Source organism: Enhydra lutris, unplaced genomic scaffold (assembly GCF_002288905.1).
Source record: "Enhydra lutris kenyoni isolate GAN:26980312 unplaced genomic scaffold, ASM228890v2 scaffoldscaffold9, whole genome shotgun sequence".
NCBI classification, from domain to species: domain Eukaryota; kingdom Metazoa; phylum Chordata; class Mammalia; order Carnivora; family Mustelidae; genus Enhydra; species Enhydra lutris.
This window is the reverse complement of record NW_019154093.1, coordinates 73,821,921-73,838,416: the sequence shown is the minus strand read 5'-3', so window position 1 is coordinate 73,838,416 and position 16,496 is coordinate 73,821,921. Positions and strand designations below refer to the sequence as shown.

The 16,496-nt window shown below is 46.2% G+C and overlaps 1 protein-coding gene across 2 annotated transcripts; it reads left to right on the top strand.

The window, feature by feature from the left end:
• Nucleotides 1-218: 218 nt before the first annotated feature.
• On the top strand, nucleotides 219-3,625 carry LOC111143069 (glutathione S-transferase Mu 3). 2 transcript variants are annotated; one of them, XM_022496519.1, is made up of 8 exons: nucleotides 219-403; nucleotides 790-865; nucleotides 1,225-1,289; nucleotides 2,229-2,310; nucleotides 2,404-2,504; nucleotides 2,824-2,919; nucleotides 3,007-3,117; nucleotides 3,428-3,625. In XM_022496519.1, the coding sequence occupies exons 1-8, from the start codon at nucleotides 353-355 to the stop codon at nucleotides 3,524-3,526; spliced, it is 681 nt and encodes a 226-aa protein (XP_022352227.1). In that variant the 5' UTR covers nucleotides 219-352; the 3' UTR covers nucleotides 3,527-3,625. The 2 variants fall into 2 exon arrangements, with proteins under 2 accessions (XP_022352227.1, XP_022352228.1); XM_022496520.1 differs by lacking the exon at nucleotides 3,007-3,117 and having other exon boundaries at nucleotides 267-403; nucleotides 3,428-3,619.
• The last annotated feature ends 12,871 nt before the right edge of the window (nucleotides 3,626-16,496 follow it).

Sequence of the window (16,496 nt, the reverse complement as noted above, 5' to 3'; positions counted from 1 at the left end):
TTAGGACAGGAATCTCACCCTCCAGGGATTCACCAGGGCCCTCACTGCCTGGGTTGCTGGTGCTCCTCCTGCCCTGACTGGCACTATTAACCACCTGAGCGCAGCTCCACCACCAGGGAGCGCAAAGCCCCAAACCCAGCGGCCTCCGCCACGGCCCTACCTCCAGCCCTGAAGACTACACAGGTTGCCCCGCCGCTATTCCTGTGCCCCTCTGCTATTCGCGGAGAGAGGGGAGGACGCTGGGTGGGGGCGGAGTCAGAGCTCTCGCATTGTCCCCGCCCACTTACGTCGGGTATAAAGTCCCGCCCGTTTGCCGCCTTCTCCCAGACCTCGAAGGGACTGAAGGATCATCATGTCGTTGTCTAAGTCGACCATGGTTCTGGGTTACTGGGATATTCGCGGGGTGAGTGCCGTCCCGACGACCGAGCCGCTCGGTCAGGGAGACGGTCGCGGAGGCGACCGGGGGCTCAGGGTCAGCGGCCTCCGAGAGGAGGGGGCGATACTCCGGAGCCCCCCGACCCTAGCCACGGTGCAGCCCGCCCTAGCCGAGCTCCCCGACCGCGGAGACCGATCGGTCCTGGCTTCTGGGATCGCCTGGCCCCGGAGAGGGCTGAGGACAGCAAAACGCTGAGGTCGATCTCGGGCCGGGGGCGGGGCGGGGGGGCGCTTAACGACCTCCTGGGCGGGGTGCACGGTCTCCGCAGCCCCGGCCAGGGGACGTTGGCGGGCGGGGGTTGGGGGGGCCTGTGGCCGCCGCGCAGGCGCTGACAGCGGGTTTTTCTTCCCCAGCTGGCGCATGCCATCCGCATGCTCCTAGAGTTCACCGAAACATGCTATGAGGAGAAACAGTACACGTGCGGGGAAGGTAATGCATCCCCTGTCCGTGACCCGGTGCCCAGCTCTAAGCCCCCGGCCCTCGAACTCTCCCTGTGGTCTTATGCCCAGAGGGTGGCATCACGCCTAAGTTGGGTGGGACGTCTGCCCCAATTACCCGGGAGCCCCCTGCTGTGTCCCGCCTGGGGAGAGGTGGATGCATCCTTTATCGAGCTGGGATCCTCCCTCTGCCACGGTCCAACCCAGTTTACTAAATAGGCCCGGAGAGTAAATGGTTAACTTTGGGAGCCTGGGAATGTGAGGTATGGAGATGAGGTTATTTCTTTAGATCTTTCTACTCTCCTCAGGCAGGATGTTAAGAAGGTTGGGCCCCACTTCATTCTCTTACAGCTCCGGACTATGATAGAAGCCAGTGGCTGGATGTGAAATTCAAACTCGACCTGGACTTTCCTAACGTAGGTGTCCTTAGGAGAAGAGGGGGCGGAAGGGAAGGCCTTCAAGTATATCCTTGCTTCTTTCCTCTCTGGTCTAGGGGGATCTAGAATGTGGGGTCTTAACCTGGATAAAATAGGTAGAATTCAAGGGTGCCTGAGCTTGAGAAAAAAGTTATTTTCATTTCCAATAACCACGATTGAAAAGTTAACAATTCCTTCTCTGGTGAATATAGGTAATAAGTGACATTGGTTATTAGCCATGGCTGTGACTTTGTCACTAGTAGAAATTGGGTATTTTCACATTACATTACATGTGTGGCAGATCTTGTACATAAATAGTAATTACGTGCATCAGACTTTGAAATTATGATAGTTATTACACCTCCTTGTTATTTAACACATAAATAGGCACACATGATAATTCTATTTCTTTAATGTTTTACAAATTGTGAAATCCTACATAATTTGCTTTATGTATTTAAAAATCTTATTCTGACAAAAGGTCTGTGGCTGCACGCACACACACACATACACACACAGAAAGAGATTAAGAGCCCTGGCCTAGAACCAGGTGGGGGGGCACCTGGGTGGCTCAGTGGGTTAAGCCTCTGCCTTCACCTCAGGTCATGGTCTCAGGGTCCTGGGATCGAGCCCCACATTGTGCTCTCTGCTTAGCAGGGAGCCTGCTTCCCCCTCTCTCTCTGCCTACTTGTGATCTCTCTCCCTCCCTCTGTCAAAAAATAAATAAAATCTTAAAAAAAAAAAAGAAGAAGAAGAAGAAGCCCTCCTTTCTTAAAAAAAAAAAGAACCAGGTGGGGACCCAACAGCTATTTTCTTCTTTGTCCTAACACAGCATTTTCTCTCTACTACTTACCTGCAAGTCTCAAATTCCCCAGGAGAGAGAGGCAGGGAGGCAAGAGACAGGTCGGTTGCTCATCTGACCTGTCCTTTTCCTTCCAGCTGCCTTACCTCATGGATGGTAAGAACAAGATCACTCAGAGTAATGCTATTATGCGCTACATCGCTCGCAAGCACAATATGTGTGAGTGGGGTAGGGCCAGCGGGGGAGACCAGGCTGGCAATTCTCCGGGAGGTGGATGATTCCCAGGGTGATTTCTCATCCGCTGGCCTGTAGGTGGCGAGACTGAAGAAGAAAAGATTCGAGTGGACATCGTGGAGAACCAAGTAATGGATTTCCGCACGCAGCTGATCCGGCTGTGCTACAGCCCTGACCTTGTAAGTCTCCTTAGCAGGCAGGCATTAAGGAAAAGGAGTGTTTAAAAACCCCAGTGTTCATTCTGCTCCATTCTGCTACTTCTGCTGTCCCACCAACCCAGCCTGTCAGAACTGTGTGTGGGGGGGGGGGGTTCCATTTGTCCTATAACTCTGGTGTTGGCCCCCTGTTCTTTCTGTTCTGCAACCCCTATTGAAGGCAATAAGAGGGAGGCACATGGAGGAGGGGGCCGCTAAGTGTCCCCTCACTGGCCCATGCCCTGACTCGCTGTGAAGGTGGTGACAACTATTTTCTCTTTCTCTCTTTTTCCCTCTCTCCCAGGAAAAAATGAAGCCTCAGTACTTGGAACAGCTACCTGGACAACTGAAACAGTTCTCCTTGTTCCTGGGGAAATTCTCATGGTTTGCAGGAGAAAAGGTAGGAAGACAGGAAAAGGGGAAGATGCCTTTCTATCTCCCAATATTACTGAACTCTGCAAACCTGACCATCTTATTGCTCCCCTAGCTCACCTTTGTGGATTTCCTCACCTATGATGTCTTAGATCAGAACCGTATGTTTGAGCCCAAGTGCCTGGATGAATTTCCAAACCTGAAGGCTTTCATGTGCCGTTTTGAGGTGATGCTCCCTGCACCTTTCCCTTTCAGAAACACTCCCAGACTCCCCTGGTCCCTAGGGGGCCCCATTATGGTATATTCTTTCTCAGCACCAGCATTTGCATAAAGGGATCCGTGGTTGGACACCTCTAAACCTTCATGTCTTAGGAAGGGCCTGGCTTCTATACCCTAACGGCACTATCTGCATGAAATTGTGGCTGGGGGTGGGATGGATGCTATAGAGACAGGCAGTATGGGAATGTCCCTGGTTTGGGATGGGTCTGTTGGACTGGGTTGGCATCTTTACCAGGTTTGGTGTGCTTTCCCTTCAGGCTTTGGAGAAGATAGCTAACTACATGCAGTCTGACCGCTTCCTGAAGATGCCCATCAATAACAAGATGGCCCAGTGGGGCAACAAGAGAATATGCTGAGCCGGAGATGGATTTGCACTGCTTGTTTTATTCCATCCTGTCCCTAGGGAGCGTGTACCCTCGCTTCTCCACTCTTTTCAATAAATAGCATTTAGGCTACTGGTGTCTAGCTGGAATTTCTTTTGGGAGTAAAGGCCAGAAGAGAGTAAGGATATGTGGAAAATTTCCAAGATGTGAATCCAATCCCTGCAACACTGACAATCCCCTTACACCACAACTGTGTTCCAAGCTAGAGGTGCTTGCCCAAGTCCTGAGACCGAGCACTAGAAACAAAGGTGAGATTGTGCAACTGTAGAGAACAGGTCCATTCCATGGGACTAGAGCCCTGTAAAGATGTGGCATAGATAACAAATGAAACTGTATGGGACTGTGGATTTTGCAGAACTGAAGTTCAGAAACAGACCCTTATACGTGGGAATGTAGCGTGATAAAAGATGGAATTTCAAACTGGTGAGCTAACCAATAAGTAAGATTGGGGCAATTACTTACCAATTAAAAATGATAGTGGGGCTTCTGGGTGGCTCGGTTAAGTGTCCCACTCTTGGTTTCAACTCAGGTCATGATCTCAGGGTCATGGGACTGAGCCTCACACTGGGGTGCACTTGCGTGCTTTCTCAAGTAAATAAAATGAATGAATAAAACCTTTAATAATAATAATAATAATAATAATAGACCCCTACCTTAAATGCAAGTTGGTGCAGGCACTTTAGAAAACTGTGGAGATTCCTTAAGAAATTAAAAATGGAACTTCCCTATGACCCTGCAATCGCACTACTGGGTATTTACCCCAAAGATACAGATGTAGTGAAAAGAAGGGTCATCTGTACCCCAATGTTTATAGCAGCAATGGCCACGGTCGCCAAACTGTGGAAAGAACCAAGATGCCCTTCAACGGACGAATGGATAAGGAAGATGTGGTCCATATACACTATGGAGTATTATGCCTCCATCAGAAAGGATGAATACCCAACTTTTGTAGCAACATGGACGGGACTGGAAGAGATTATGCTGAGTGAAATAAGTCAAGCAGAGAGAGTCAATTATCATATGGTTTCACTTATTTGTGGAGCATAAGGAATAACATGGAGGACATGGGGAGATGGAGAGGAGAAGGGAGTTGGGGAAAATTGGAGGGGGAGACGGACCATGGGAGACTGTGGACTCTGAGAAACAAACTGAGGGTTTTGGAGGGGCGGGGGGTGGGAGGTTGTGTGAGCCTGGTGGTGGATATTATGGAGGGCACATATTGCATGGAGTATTGGGTGTGGTACATAAACAATGAATTCTGGAACACTGAAAAGAAATTTTAAAAAAATAGACCCCTAACCTCAAACCATTCACTAAAACTAACTCATCTTCAATTCAGTCCCAACATTAAACAGAGTTATAGAAGTGTTCAAGAAAATGTAAGAATATTTGTGATGTTAAGGTAGGTTTCTCTAAATAGGACATAAAAACAAAAAGCCAGAAAGGGAAAGATTTGCAAATTGAACAGTATTTAAGAATTTTCTACTGGGTGGCTCAGTGGGTTAAAGCCTCTGCCTTCGCCTCAGGTCATGATCCCAGGGTCCTGGGATCGAGCCCCGCATCGGGCTCTCTGCTCGGCAGGGAGCCTGCTTCCCCCTCTCTCTCTCTGCCTGCCTCTCTGCCTACTTGTGATCTCTGTCTGTCAAATAAATAAATAAAATCTTTTTAAAAAATTAAATAAATAAATAAATAAATAAAAATTAAAAAAAAAGAATTTTCTATGACAAGGACAAATAAGTATAATTAAATGACAAGATGGCAAATGAGACAAAAAAGGACAAAACAAAGACAAAAATAAAGTACCAGTATAAAGACTATATAAAGAACTCCTATAAATCATTAAGACTTTTTTTAAATGGACAGAAATCTATGAACAAATGATTTACAGAAAAAGAAATGTGCTAGCCAAAAAAAGTATTAAACAGATGTTTATAATCCAAGAACTGCAGATTATAACAGTGAGAGACCATTTTCCATCTATCAAATGAACAAAAACTAAGATGTTTGTGAAGTGTTGGCATTTCCTGCCTGTGAGCCTGTAAATCAGTTAGTTACACTGGAGGACAGTTTGCCAACATCTTCTAAAAATCAAATCACGTCCTGTAACCCAACAATTTCCATTCTGGTGAAAACCTCCCCATACACCTAAGCCATATGCTAAGACTGTGGTATGGTTTGTGGGAACAGGTGAAAATCCTGTCCATGCCCATCAGTATCATGGAATACCAGAAGGCAACTAAAGAATGAAATTGAACTGTGTGAACTGATGTGGAAAGCCCCCAAGACACATTGTTGAATTTTAAAAATTAGTTTGCAGCTAAGCATGTTCGGTGCAAAATCTTTTGCATTTTAAAGAAGGAAACCATAAGGTAAGCATTTTCTACAGATACATTTATGTTTGTGAATGAGTAGAAAAATACTTGGAAGGGGGCATGTGGGTGACACAGTCGGTTAAGCACCCAACTCTTGGTTTCAGCTCAAGTTGTGATCTTGGGGTCATGAGATCGAGCCCTACATTGGGCCCTACACTTAGCATGGAGACTTCTTGAGATTTTCTCTCCCTCCGCCCTGCCAGCTTGTGCTCTCTCTCTCTAAAATAAATAAATCTTAAAAAAAGAAAAGAAAGAAACAAAAAGGGCTGGAAGGACACACTGAAAAATGCTTACTTTAGGCCAATGGGAGAGAGCCCCAGGCTTCAGGATGGAAGTTAAAGGGGATCTTAGAGATAGGACTAAAGATTTCTCTTTTTTTTTTTTTCCTTTGTAGAACCATTATGCACTGGGGACCATCTGTACTGAAATGTACATTTCAAAAGGGTGAATTCCATGTTTTGCTTGTGTTACTGTGCTATATATATCTATTTTTTATTGCTGTACAGTTAACATAGAATGTTCTATTAGCTTCAGGTGGACAACATAGCGATTCAGCAACTCTACACTACTCAGTGCCCACCACAGGAAGTGTAGTCCCCATCTGTCACAATACAATGTATAGCTATATTTCCTATACTGTGCTTTTAATCTCCATGCCTTATTTATTTTATAATGGGAAGTTTGTACATCTTCATTCCATTTATCCATTTCACCCATCCCCCACCCACCTTCCTTCTGGCAACCACCAGTTTGCTCTCTCTATTTAAGTCTGCTTAGGGGTTGTTTGTTTCATTTTTACATTTGTTTTGGTTTTTGAGTCCATGTATCTATAAAATCTTTCTCTGTCTGACTTATTTCACTTGGCATAATACCCTCTAGGCCCATCCATGTCATCACAAATGGCGAAATCCCATTCTTTTATATGGGTAATATTCCATTGTATGCATACACCACATCTTCCATATCCATTCCTCTATTGATAGACACTTGGGTTGCTTCCACATTTTATTGTAAATAATGCTGCTAGAAACATAGCATGCATGTATCTTTTTGAATTGGTGTTTTTGTTTTCTTCTGGTAAATAACCCAATAGTGGAATTATTGGATCATACAACATTTCTATTTTTAACTTTTTGGGGAAACTCCATACTGTTTTCCAGTGGCGGCACCAGTTTGCATTCCCACCACGGGTACACAAAGTTCCCCTTTTCTTCTCATCCTCGCCAACACTTGTTATTTCTTGTCTTTTTTAGTCTAGCCATTCTGACAGGTGTGAGGCATTTCCCTGATGATGAGTGATATCAAGCCCCTCTTCATGTGTCTGTTGGCCACCTGGACGTCTATTTTCTCTTTTAACAAAGGGAGTGTGTTCATATATTACTGTATAAGAGAAACTAAGGGGAAGTGAACTCCTCTGGAGACTTATTTGGCACCACACTCCATATGCAAAGTCTTTAAGTGGTTTCCAGTCTTAGACAGTGACCTGAGGGCCAGATTGCTGTCCTCAGTGGACCAGGAGGCAAAGATCTCTCTTGGGAGAGGTCTCTCTCTCTCTGTTTCCTCTCAAGGACAGAGGGTCTGAATGGTCAGGTGATGTCAGGAGGGTGGCCTCAGGAGGTATTAGACACAAGGTATTAAGCAGGTGGTTCAACTGCCACCTGTTGTCAGCACCGGTGACAGTAGTTAGATACCTAGGGCCGTATCTTGGATACGGGGAACCATTGGCCAGGAGAGGTATGAAGCTGGAGTTTCTCGGTGACCCATGAACTATTGACATGAATTTCCATAATCTGAGTGGGTGAAGTGTGTCCTCAGGGAAGGGAAGGACTTGAGGGTTTAGGGAAGGCGGGAGGAGTTGAGAATGTGTCTGTCACTAGATAGAGGATGTGACCGGAAGTCAGAAAGGGAATGAGTGATTTATTGCTGTGTAACAATATTACCACCGATTTCACGCTGAAAACCACACACACTATCTTACGGTTTCTGTGGGTTAGGAGTCTGGGCACATCTCTACAGGGTCCTCTGCTTCAGGGGTTCATCTGAAAGCCACGGTCTGTGTGTCAGCTGGGGCTATGATCTCATCTCGAGGCTCAAGATTGAGATCTCAGATCAAGAATGACCTGCTTCTGAGACACGAGATTGCTGATAGAATTTAGTTTCTTATGACCTGTTGGACAGAGAGAGGGTGTTAGGTTCTTGCTGGCTGTCAGCTGGGGGCCACCCTGGGTTCCTTGGAAAGGGGACTTCCTGCTTCATTAACGCTGGTAAAAGGGAAAGTCTCCTGGGAAGATGGCTGCTACAGCCCTGTGTAATGTAATCATGGAAGCAACATCCCATCACCTTTGGGTTCCTCTGTTAGAAGCAAATCACTGGTCCCACCCACGCCCAGGGGGAGAGAATTTCTCACAAGAACGTGAGCGCCAGGGGGTGGGATTATGGGGGACTGTCTGTTCCCCACAGGGAAGAAGGCAAGGAAACAGGAAATTGGCCGCGTGGTCCTCTGAGAGAAGACTCCTGGGAGAGATGGGTGGCAGAAAACAGTCACAAGGCAGTTAGAAGGGAGAGGTTTAAAAAGCATACATCTGCCAGGGAAATGGATTTCACATGAATTCCAGGTGGATAATGGGTAAATCACATGTTCCAACTTTTTCTAGTCATTATGTTTGTTAGTGAAAATCCACTAAACGGTTATACAAAACCAGTGACCTTACTAGCCCAGGAAGCTGGGAAGGACACTGAGAGGAACAGATCCATTCTACAGGAGCTGCAGTTCCCTCGGGCCCCAACCCACCCCCAACACTGACTCTAACACAGGTGGGAAAGAGACTACTGTCACAGTGGTGGCCTCCAAGCAAGGAAGGGAAGCTCATGCCCTGTCATCCCAGAGGCAGGCAACACACAAACATTGAGAAATTAGTCTACCAACAATGGGGTTGTACAAGTACATCCATAAGAGCTTTCAAATGAAAACAAAAACCTTTAATCAGCGCTTTAAATGTGGTAGAGCAGGTCTCCCAAAGTATTAGGGAAATTCACCTGTGTTCATTGTTGAAGGCTGAGCAGCTGGATTAAGGCACTCCCAGTTCAGAAAGAAATAGCCTGGGTCGCCTGGGTGGCTCAGTGGGTTAAAGCCTCTGCCTTCAGGCTCAGGTCATGATCCCAGGGTCCTGGGATCTAGCCCGCATCGGGCTCTCTGCTCAGCCGGGAGCCTGCTTCCTCCTCTTTCTCTGCCTGCCTCTCTGCCTACTTGTGATCTCTCTCTGTCAAATAAATAAATAAAGATTTAAAAAAAAAAAAAAACAAGAAAGAAATAGCTTATGGGACTCAAGAGAAATGAGTCATAGAACTATCTCATTGATGGGATGGCCTAGGGGACACTGATGTGGATGGACGGATCTGCCTCGACAGCCAGCTCGAGGGCCTGCCAGAACGTCTGCATTTGGCACAGAAATTACACACTCCTTATCCTTCATCTGCAGGACTAGGTGGGTCATTGAGCCACACCAGCTAAAGGGATTTAGCTGGAGATGGATGGTAGAGAAGAGAGAAGGAATGGACCATTAGCCAGTGATTTCTCTAACGCGCAAATGTGCTCATGGCCCTCCCCTGCTTTAGTTATCCTTCATAATCTGACCTCTGTCTTGTCCCTGCCCCGCAGCACTGGCTACGAGCCTTGCTGAATTCCCTAAGGAGAAGCAAGCTTCCGGGGTCTGGAGGCTGCCTGGGTAGAGATCCTGGCTCTGCCCCAGTAATTTCTGGCCTCCTCTGCCTCAATGCCTTCTCCCATAAGTGAACCCTCCCTTACTGGGTTATTAGGAGAATGAAGCCAATATTTCTAGAGCACTCGGAACAGACCAATGGTACATACATTTGTAAATATAAATAATCCAAAAGTACCATGTTCTCTTTTATCTCCACGCTTTTGTACCTGCTGTTCCCTCTGCCTGGAATGCTTTTGCTCCAGCCCTGCCTGCCTAATGACCATTCATCTTCTAAGGTAAGCTTAGAAGTCGCTGCCTCTGGAGGCCACAACTGACATTCCCCACCAAAATGGTTAGTGATGATCACCAAAGATTTGTGATCGTTTTCCTTTGGGGAAAGCTTCACTACCCTCTTTCTCTTAAGTGAAACCCTGTGACTTGCTTTGGTCAATTAAATGCGAGGAGAAATTACATACATATTCCAGGCAGAAGCTTTAAGAGGGCGAGCATGAGTTGCCCTATCCACTCCCTATCGCTGTGATGTCTCTGTGAGCAGGTATCAGGCTGAAGTTTCTACCTGTATGACAGACAACAAGGAGCAGGGCCCCTGTTGACCACATCCAACATGAAGTATGAGTCAGAAATGAATGTATATTAAACCACTGATGGGGTGCCTGGGTGGTTCAGTTGGTTGAGTATCTGCCTTCGGTTCAGGTCATGATCCTGGGGTCCTGGGATCAAGTCCTAAGTTGGGCTACCTACTCAGCAGGGAGTCTGCCTCTCCCTCTGCCCATTCCCCTTCTGGTGCTTTCTCTCTCTCTGAAATAAATAAATTAAAAGAAAACAAACTTAAAAAAGAAAAACCACTGAGATTTGGTTGAGGACTGACATCTGTCCTCCCCCAGACAAAATTAACAGTTATTTTAAATCTCTCTTCCTTTAGGATTCAGTGTTTTCTCCCATCAACTTACCACACTGAACTCTAATTGCTTGTTTAAAAGTCTGTCTCTAGGGCACCTGGGTGGCTCAGTGGGTTAAGCCTTTGCCTTCAGCTCAGGTCAGGATCCTGGGATCCTCAGGGCCCTGGGATCGAGCCCCGCATTGGGCTCTCTGCTCAGCTGGGAGCCTGCTTCCCTCTCTCTCTGCCTGCCTCTCTGCCTACTTGTGATCTCTCTGTCAAATAAATAAATAAAATCTTTAAAAGTCTGTCTCCGCTACTAAACTCTAAGTTGCCTGGGAGCAGGCACATGTGTCTTCAGCAAATTTTTATATTTAGTGCTTGTATAGAGCCCAACACAAAGCAGACACTCACAATGCATTGACTCCACTCTGTTCCAAAGAGAATTGGAAGGAGAAAAGGAGTTTGCTTCAAATAAGCGCTTACTGCTCTCAAAAAACCTTTTCACATTCTCCCCCATTCTGGAAAAATGGAATGTTCTGGTTTTAAAACAGGTAGAGATGGTCCAGGTAGAAGTGTTTAAAGTCAGGACAAAAGCCCAGGTTCAGGGAGGTCCCAAGGGTCAGCAAAAGAGTTCCAAGCATGGAGAGTGGGTTTCAATGATTCTAGAGTCTGGCTTATTCCTTGCTTAGGACAAATTGGAATGCAACTTTTTTTTTTTTTTTTTAAGATTTTTACTTGTTTGAGAGAGAGCATGAGCAGCGGGGAGAGGGAGAAGCAGGCTTCCCGCTGAGCAGGGTGTAATGCCCGGGCTGGATCCCAGGACCCTGGGCTCATGACCTGCGAGGAAGGCAGACACTCAACTAACAGCCAGCCAGGCGTCCCTCGAATGGAACAATTCTAAAAGCCAACAGGGATGGGCTGTCAGTGTTCTTTTGGCATTTTCCATGAAAATAATTACAGTTGACTCATGTTGGATGTAATCCAGAAGAAAAGATTAAATGGATGTGTGTATATTTGAATTTCAGGTAAATAAGGGCTGCTGTGTCACCCCACATGGAGGCAGAGGCCAGCCGCAGGTCGTTAGTAGGGAGTGTTTTCAGTGGTGCACAGGGATTGGATTAAAGCAAACAGGATAACGTTCGTCTTGTGTTAGAGGTCTCAAGCACAACTCAAATAGGTCTGTACTTTTTCTTGTATGGTTTAATGCTTCCAAACTGCGTTAATATTTTTTAAACTGTGACCGAGGCCCTATCTGCTTCCTTTCAAAATTATGTTTCAAATGGAAAGAGAACAAGAAGAATGTGGGAAACACAGGGTGTGCGGGCCCTGGGCCTTTAGGATGGAACTGAGATTTATCGGGATATTGCTGGGGCTACCTCACAAGGTGGAATCTGTTGGGAAAAGCCAGATCTGGCTAGCTAGGAATATGGCATTTAGCATTCCAGGAAGAGTTGTCCTGGAATCCATAAGGATCGGCCCCTCTTATTCTCTGCCTCCCAGGTCTTAAGTCACAATGTAGCAGCTGGCTGGTCTCTGAGTGTCTGTCTTCAGCAAAGGTTTCATTCATCATGTCACGTGAGTTAGGAAAAGGTGGGCTAACAAAGTGGGATGACAGTGAACCTGAAAGTGTGATGATCAGAGGGATGGAGACCAAAAAAACAGCTCAATCCAGGGACACCTGGGTGGCTCAGTCAGTTAAGTGTCTGCCTTCAGCTCAGGTCATGATCCCAGGGTCCTGGGATGGAGTCCCGCATAGAATTGGGTTCCTTGCTCATCAGGGAGCCTGCTTCTCCCTCTGCCTGCCCCTTGTGCTCTCTCTCTCTGACCAATAAATAAAATCTTTACCAAAAAAAAAAAAAAGAGGCCAATCCAGGGAGTGCCTTTAGTTTGTTGATATCCAAGTATAAAAAGCCTTATTATGCACCATCCCTTTGGAATTCAACAAAGAAGGGCATCTGTTAAGTATTAAATAAATGCAAGATGTAAATAGATACAAATAAATGCATAACAGCTGATCTGCAAATCTGAGTGCAGGCTGTTTTCTACTATATTATTGCACTCACCTAATTTTCCTTTTTCTACCTCCCATTCCCTTACTATTTTCTACAGGGCCAACTGGGGTCATTGACATGACATGACATTGACGTGACATCACATAACTTTAGACGGTCATTTTCAAAATATCAACCTGAACGTTTCTCAAAGATCTCCAAATTGGAACTGGATGCAGTGGTTGATGACACTCTGAATTTTCCTGTTTTGGGTAAAAGAGGGTGAATGTTTTTGTTTGTATAAGGGATGGTTGCAAGAGGATTTTATGGTGGTGGCTTTTGTTTGGATACGCACATACGGAAAAGAAAGAAAGCGTTTATGTTTTTAAAGATTTTTATTTATTTATTTGACAGAGAGAGAATGAGGAGGGGCGATATGGCAGAGGGAGAAGCAGGCTTCCCACTGAGCTGGGAGTCCGTCGAGGGCCTCACGGGGCTCAATCCCAGGACCCTGGGATCATGACCTGAGCTGAAGGCAGACGCTTAACTGACTGAGCCACCCAGCAACCTGTCTTCTGCATCTTTGAAACATCCTTCCTACAGTCTTGCCTACAGGTGGGGAATATCTCAGGTTTAAATCCCATCTCCCCATGGTAGAAGACTACCAGTGGACTCTTGAGATCTGTCTCCCCAACTTCTGCTGTCACGACCCCCCATTTCTGCCAGCAGAGATTGCTTCTCAGGTAAAAGATATCATTTCCAACCTGATTAAATCTCTGGCCAGTGAGGTATAAATGGAAGTGTTATACTTTACTTCCAGAAAGTTTCCTCAAGAGAAAAAAAGCAACCCCCATTCCTCTTTCTTCCCCCTGTTGTTTGGAATGCAGATGTAGTGGGGGGCTCTAGCAGCCACCGGAGGCCATGAGGTGACAAAAAGAAAGAACACCACATGCTGAGAATGAGGGCAGCATAAAGCTAAGCTAGGCCATTAAGGCTAAAATGAAGCCAACACGACCAGTATTTACCTGGCTGCCTCCAGACCTTTCTTTGCATGAGAAATAAACCATATAAGCCAAGGTTATTATCTAGTTCTATAGAGCAGAACTTAATCCTAATTAATCCAATTGCTTTTCCAGCCCCTCCTTGTGGCTGAGGCACAGGCCTGGGACCCAGGTTCTGTTAATTGTGCACAGCGGTGCAGGATTTCAGTTCTAAAGAAGCAGGCCCTGAGAATTTATTTTTCTGGCAAGGACAGGAGTAGAGGGGTCAGCAGTGGTGGCAGCAGTGGTGAGACATTGGCATCTGGGGCTGCCTGTCAGGGCTCAGAGCTCCACTGTCTGTACCCAGCAATGGCTGTGAGGCTTTCTCTAGAACAGTCTCTCACGTGGTTAGGCACATCTCCTGGCCACCCAGCTTCCAAGGCCAACTCACTGGCCCTCTCAGGGATTCAGTGAGCAATATGATACCTCTGATAAGTCATTTTCCTGTTTCAACAGCAAGGATCCCTAAAGGATAGGGCACTCCCTTTAGGTTTATCAAAAATAAAGATCTTGTGTTTCATACCTTAGACCCTATCTTACCTGTCTGAAACCACTGGCTGAAACCCAAGGTTTCTTGTGGATTTGAATGTAACCTTTATCCTTGCTTTTCTGAGTGTGGGAGTGACTATAGTTGGCCACCAACATCCATTCTTCTGTCCAAACTAGGGTCTACCCTCGTGACTAGGCATAGCCACGCAACTGAACCTCGTGAGTGTAAGGCAGGCAATCTGCCCACTTGCATCATGGGAAGTTGCTTCCTTGGCTTTTCTCTATTTTCCTTCCCATGTTCATGATACAGCTTCAACCAAGGAGAGGATGTCCCCTCAGGGATGGCAGCAGCCACAAAATGGAAGGAGCCTGGGTCCCTGAATAATCTCATGGAGCGCCAACAGCCTGGACCATTCCCCGTGAGATGTGAAATGAGAATAAACTTCCACGTTCTGGAAGCTGCTGTCTTGGGGTCTCTACCGACTTCAACTTTCTCCGCTAACACCATGGCAATGGAGAAATACTAGGCGGGGAACTTGTAATTAACAGCAAATGATTACGGATCCCTGCTGAAGACACTGGGCAGCCAGCCATGTGCTCAGAGCCCGTCTTGTTCTCCCATTCTAGAAGAGAAAGGCACATGCTAGATGGTGTATGGGCCCCGTCATCAGATGCCAAAAAATCCCAAATCTTAGGGCCTCTGCTAGATCCTAGCCACAGTAAAGTAATCTTTCTTGGCGGCCTCAGTTTGAAGTAGATACATTCTACTACTTCTACCCCCGGACTTTAAAATGTACTATTTTACCTTTTACGATTTTGACCATGTTTAGAAAATTGCTTTCATTTACAACTATCTTTGTTATATCTTCCTCTTTTTAAAGGACTGAGTTATTTCGTTCTTTTCTTCAATAATCACCTTTTCCTTCCTCCCTCCCTCCCTTCCTTTCTTTCTTTTTCTCTTCTTTCTTTTTAAGTAAACTCTACCCGCAACATGGGGCTCAGACTCATGACCCTGAGATCAAGAGTCACATTCTCTACCGACTGAGCCAGCCAGGTGCTCAGATAATCACCTTTTTAAATTCCAAATGGTAACATTTAAGCTTTCGTATACCTATTCCCTTTTATTTTCTTTTTTTAAAGATTTTGTTTATTTATTTGACAGACAGAGATCACAAGTAGACAGAGAGAGACAGACAGAGAGAAAGAGGGAAGCAGGCTCCCTGCTGAGCAGAGCCCAATGTAGGGCTAGATCCCAGGACCCTAAGGTCATGACCTGAGCCAAAAGCAGAGGCTTTAACACCCTGAGCCACCCAGGTGCCCCTAGCTATGCCCTTTTAATTTGAGTTTCTGGGTCAGGAGTCAGGGAACTCTGGCCACCTGTGTTTGAATTTGTGTTGGATTACAGGCCCACCCAATTCATTTATGTATTATCCGTGGCTGCCTTCACCCTAGACTGTGTGGGTGGGGGGGTCCATCCAGATACTGTGACCACTGGTTGACCCATAGGCTGGACCCCAGCAATCAGAAAGTCTTCATTCCCCATCCCTGACAGGTGCATTCCATTGCCTTCCCTGTTCCTCAAAGCTGCCCTGAGGACGCAGCCTTCAGATACTGATGTGATGCTGAGACCATCTGGATGGCACCTGTGACTGGACCCAGTTAAGTCCTCTCTATCAACTTTTTTAAGAATCAGCAGATGGGGGCGCCTGGGTGGCTCAGTGGGTTAAAGCCTTTGCCTTCAGCTCAGGTCATGATCCCAGGGTCCTGGGATCGAGTCCCGCCTCGGGCTCTCTGCTCAGTAGGGAGCCTGCTTCCCTTCACTCTCTCTCTGCCTGCCTCTCTGCCTACTTGTATTCTGTCAAATAAATAAAATGTTTAAAAAAAAAAAAAAAGAATCGGCAGATGGGTATGGAGATCTCCTCATCACATGACAAATTCCCATGCTTAGTAAACAGGCCACCTATCAAACTGGAATGACCTGCCTCTGTCCCTGCCTGTCCTCCTGTACACAGAACGGTCCCAAATCACACCTGGAAAGTTGCCAAGGAACTTGCAAACTGACGGTTTACCTTGCAAACTTACATTGCAGTTTACAGTGCCAGGGGCAACTGTGACCAAGACTGCAGGGCCCACAAAGTCAAAAACATGCCCGATCTAACCCTTCACAGAAAAGAACCGGCCAACTCCACTTCTAGATCTGGATCTAGTTTATTCGATCTAATAGTTTTGTTCTCTCTGCTTATCTTTTAACTTAATGTCGCTCCTAATGTCTATTACTTCTTTCCTTTTTATTCTCATCCCTTTTTGTTCTATTGAGATATGTATGTTAACCAAGAGGTAGAGCTGAAATAAGCATGTATTTGGGGTCTCAGAGTTTAATTCAGGGAGTGCAGATATGGGTAGCAACCCAAATTGTGTTCCCCTAGGGAACAAAAGTCAAAGATGTTAA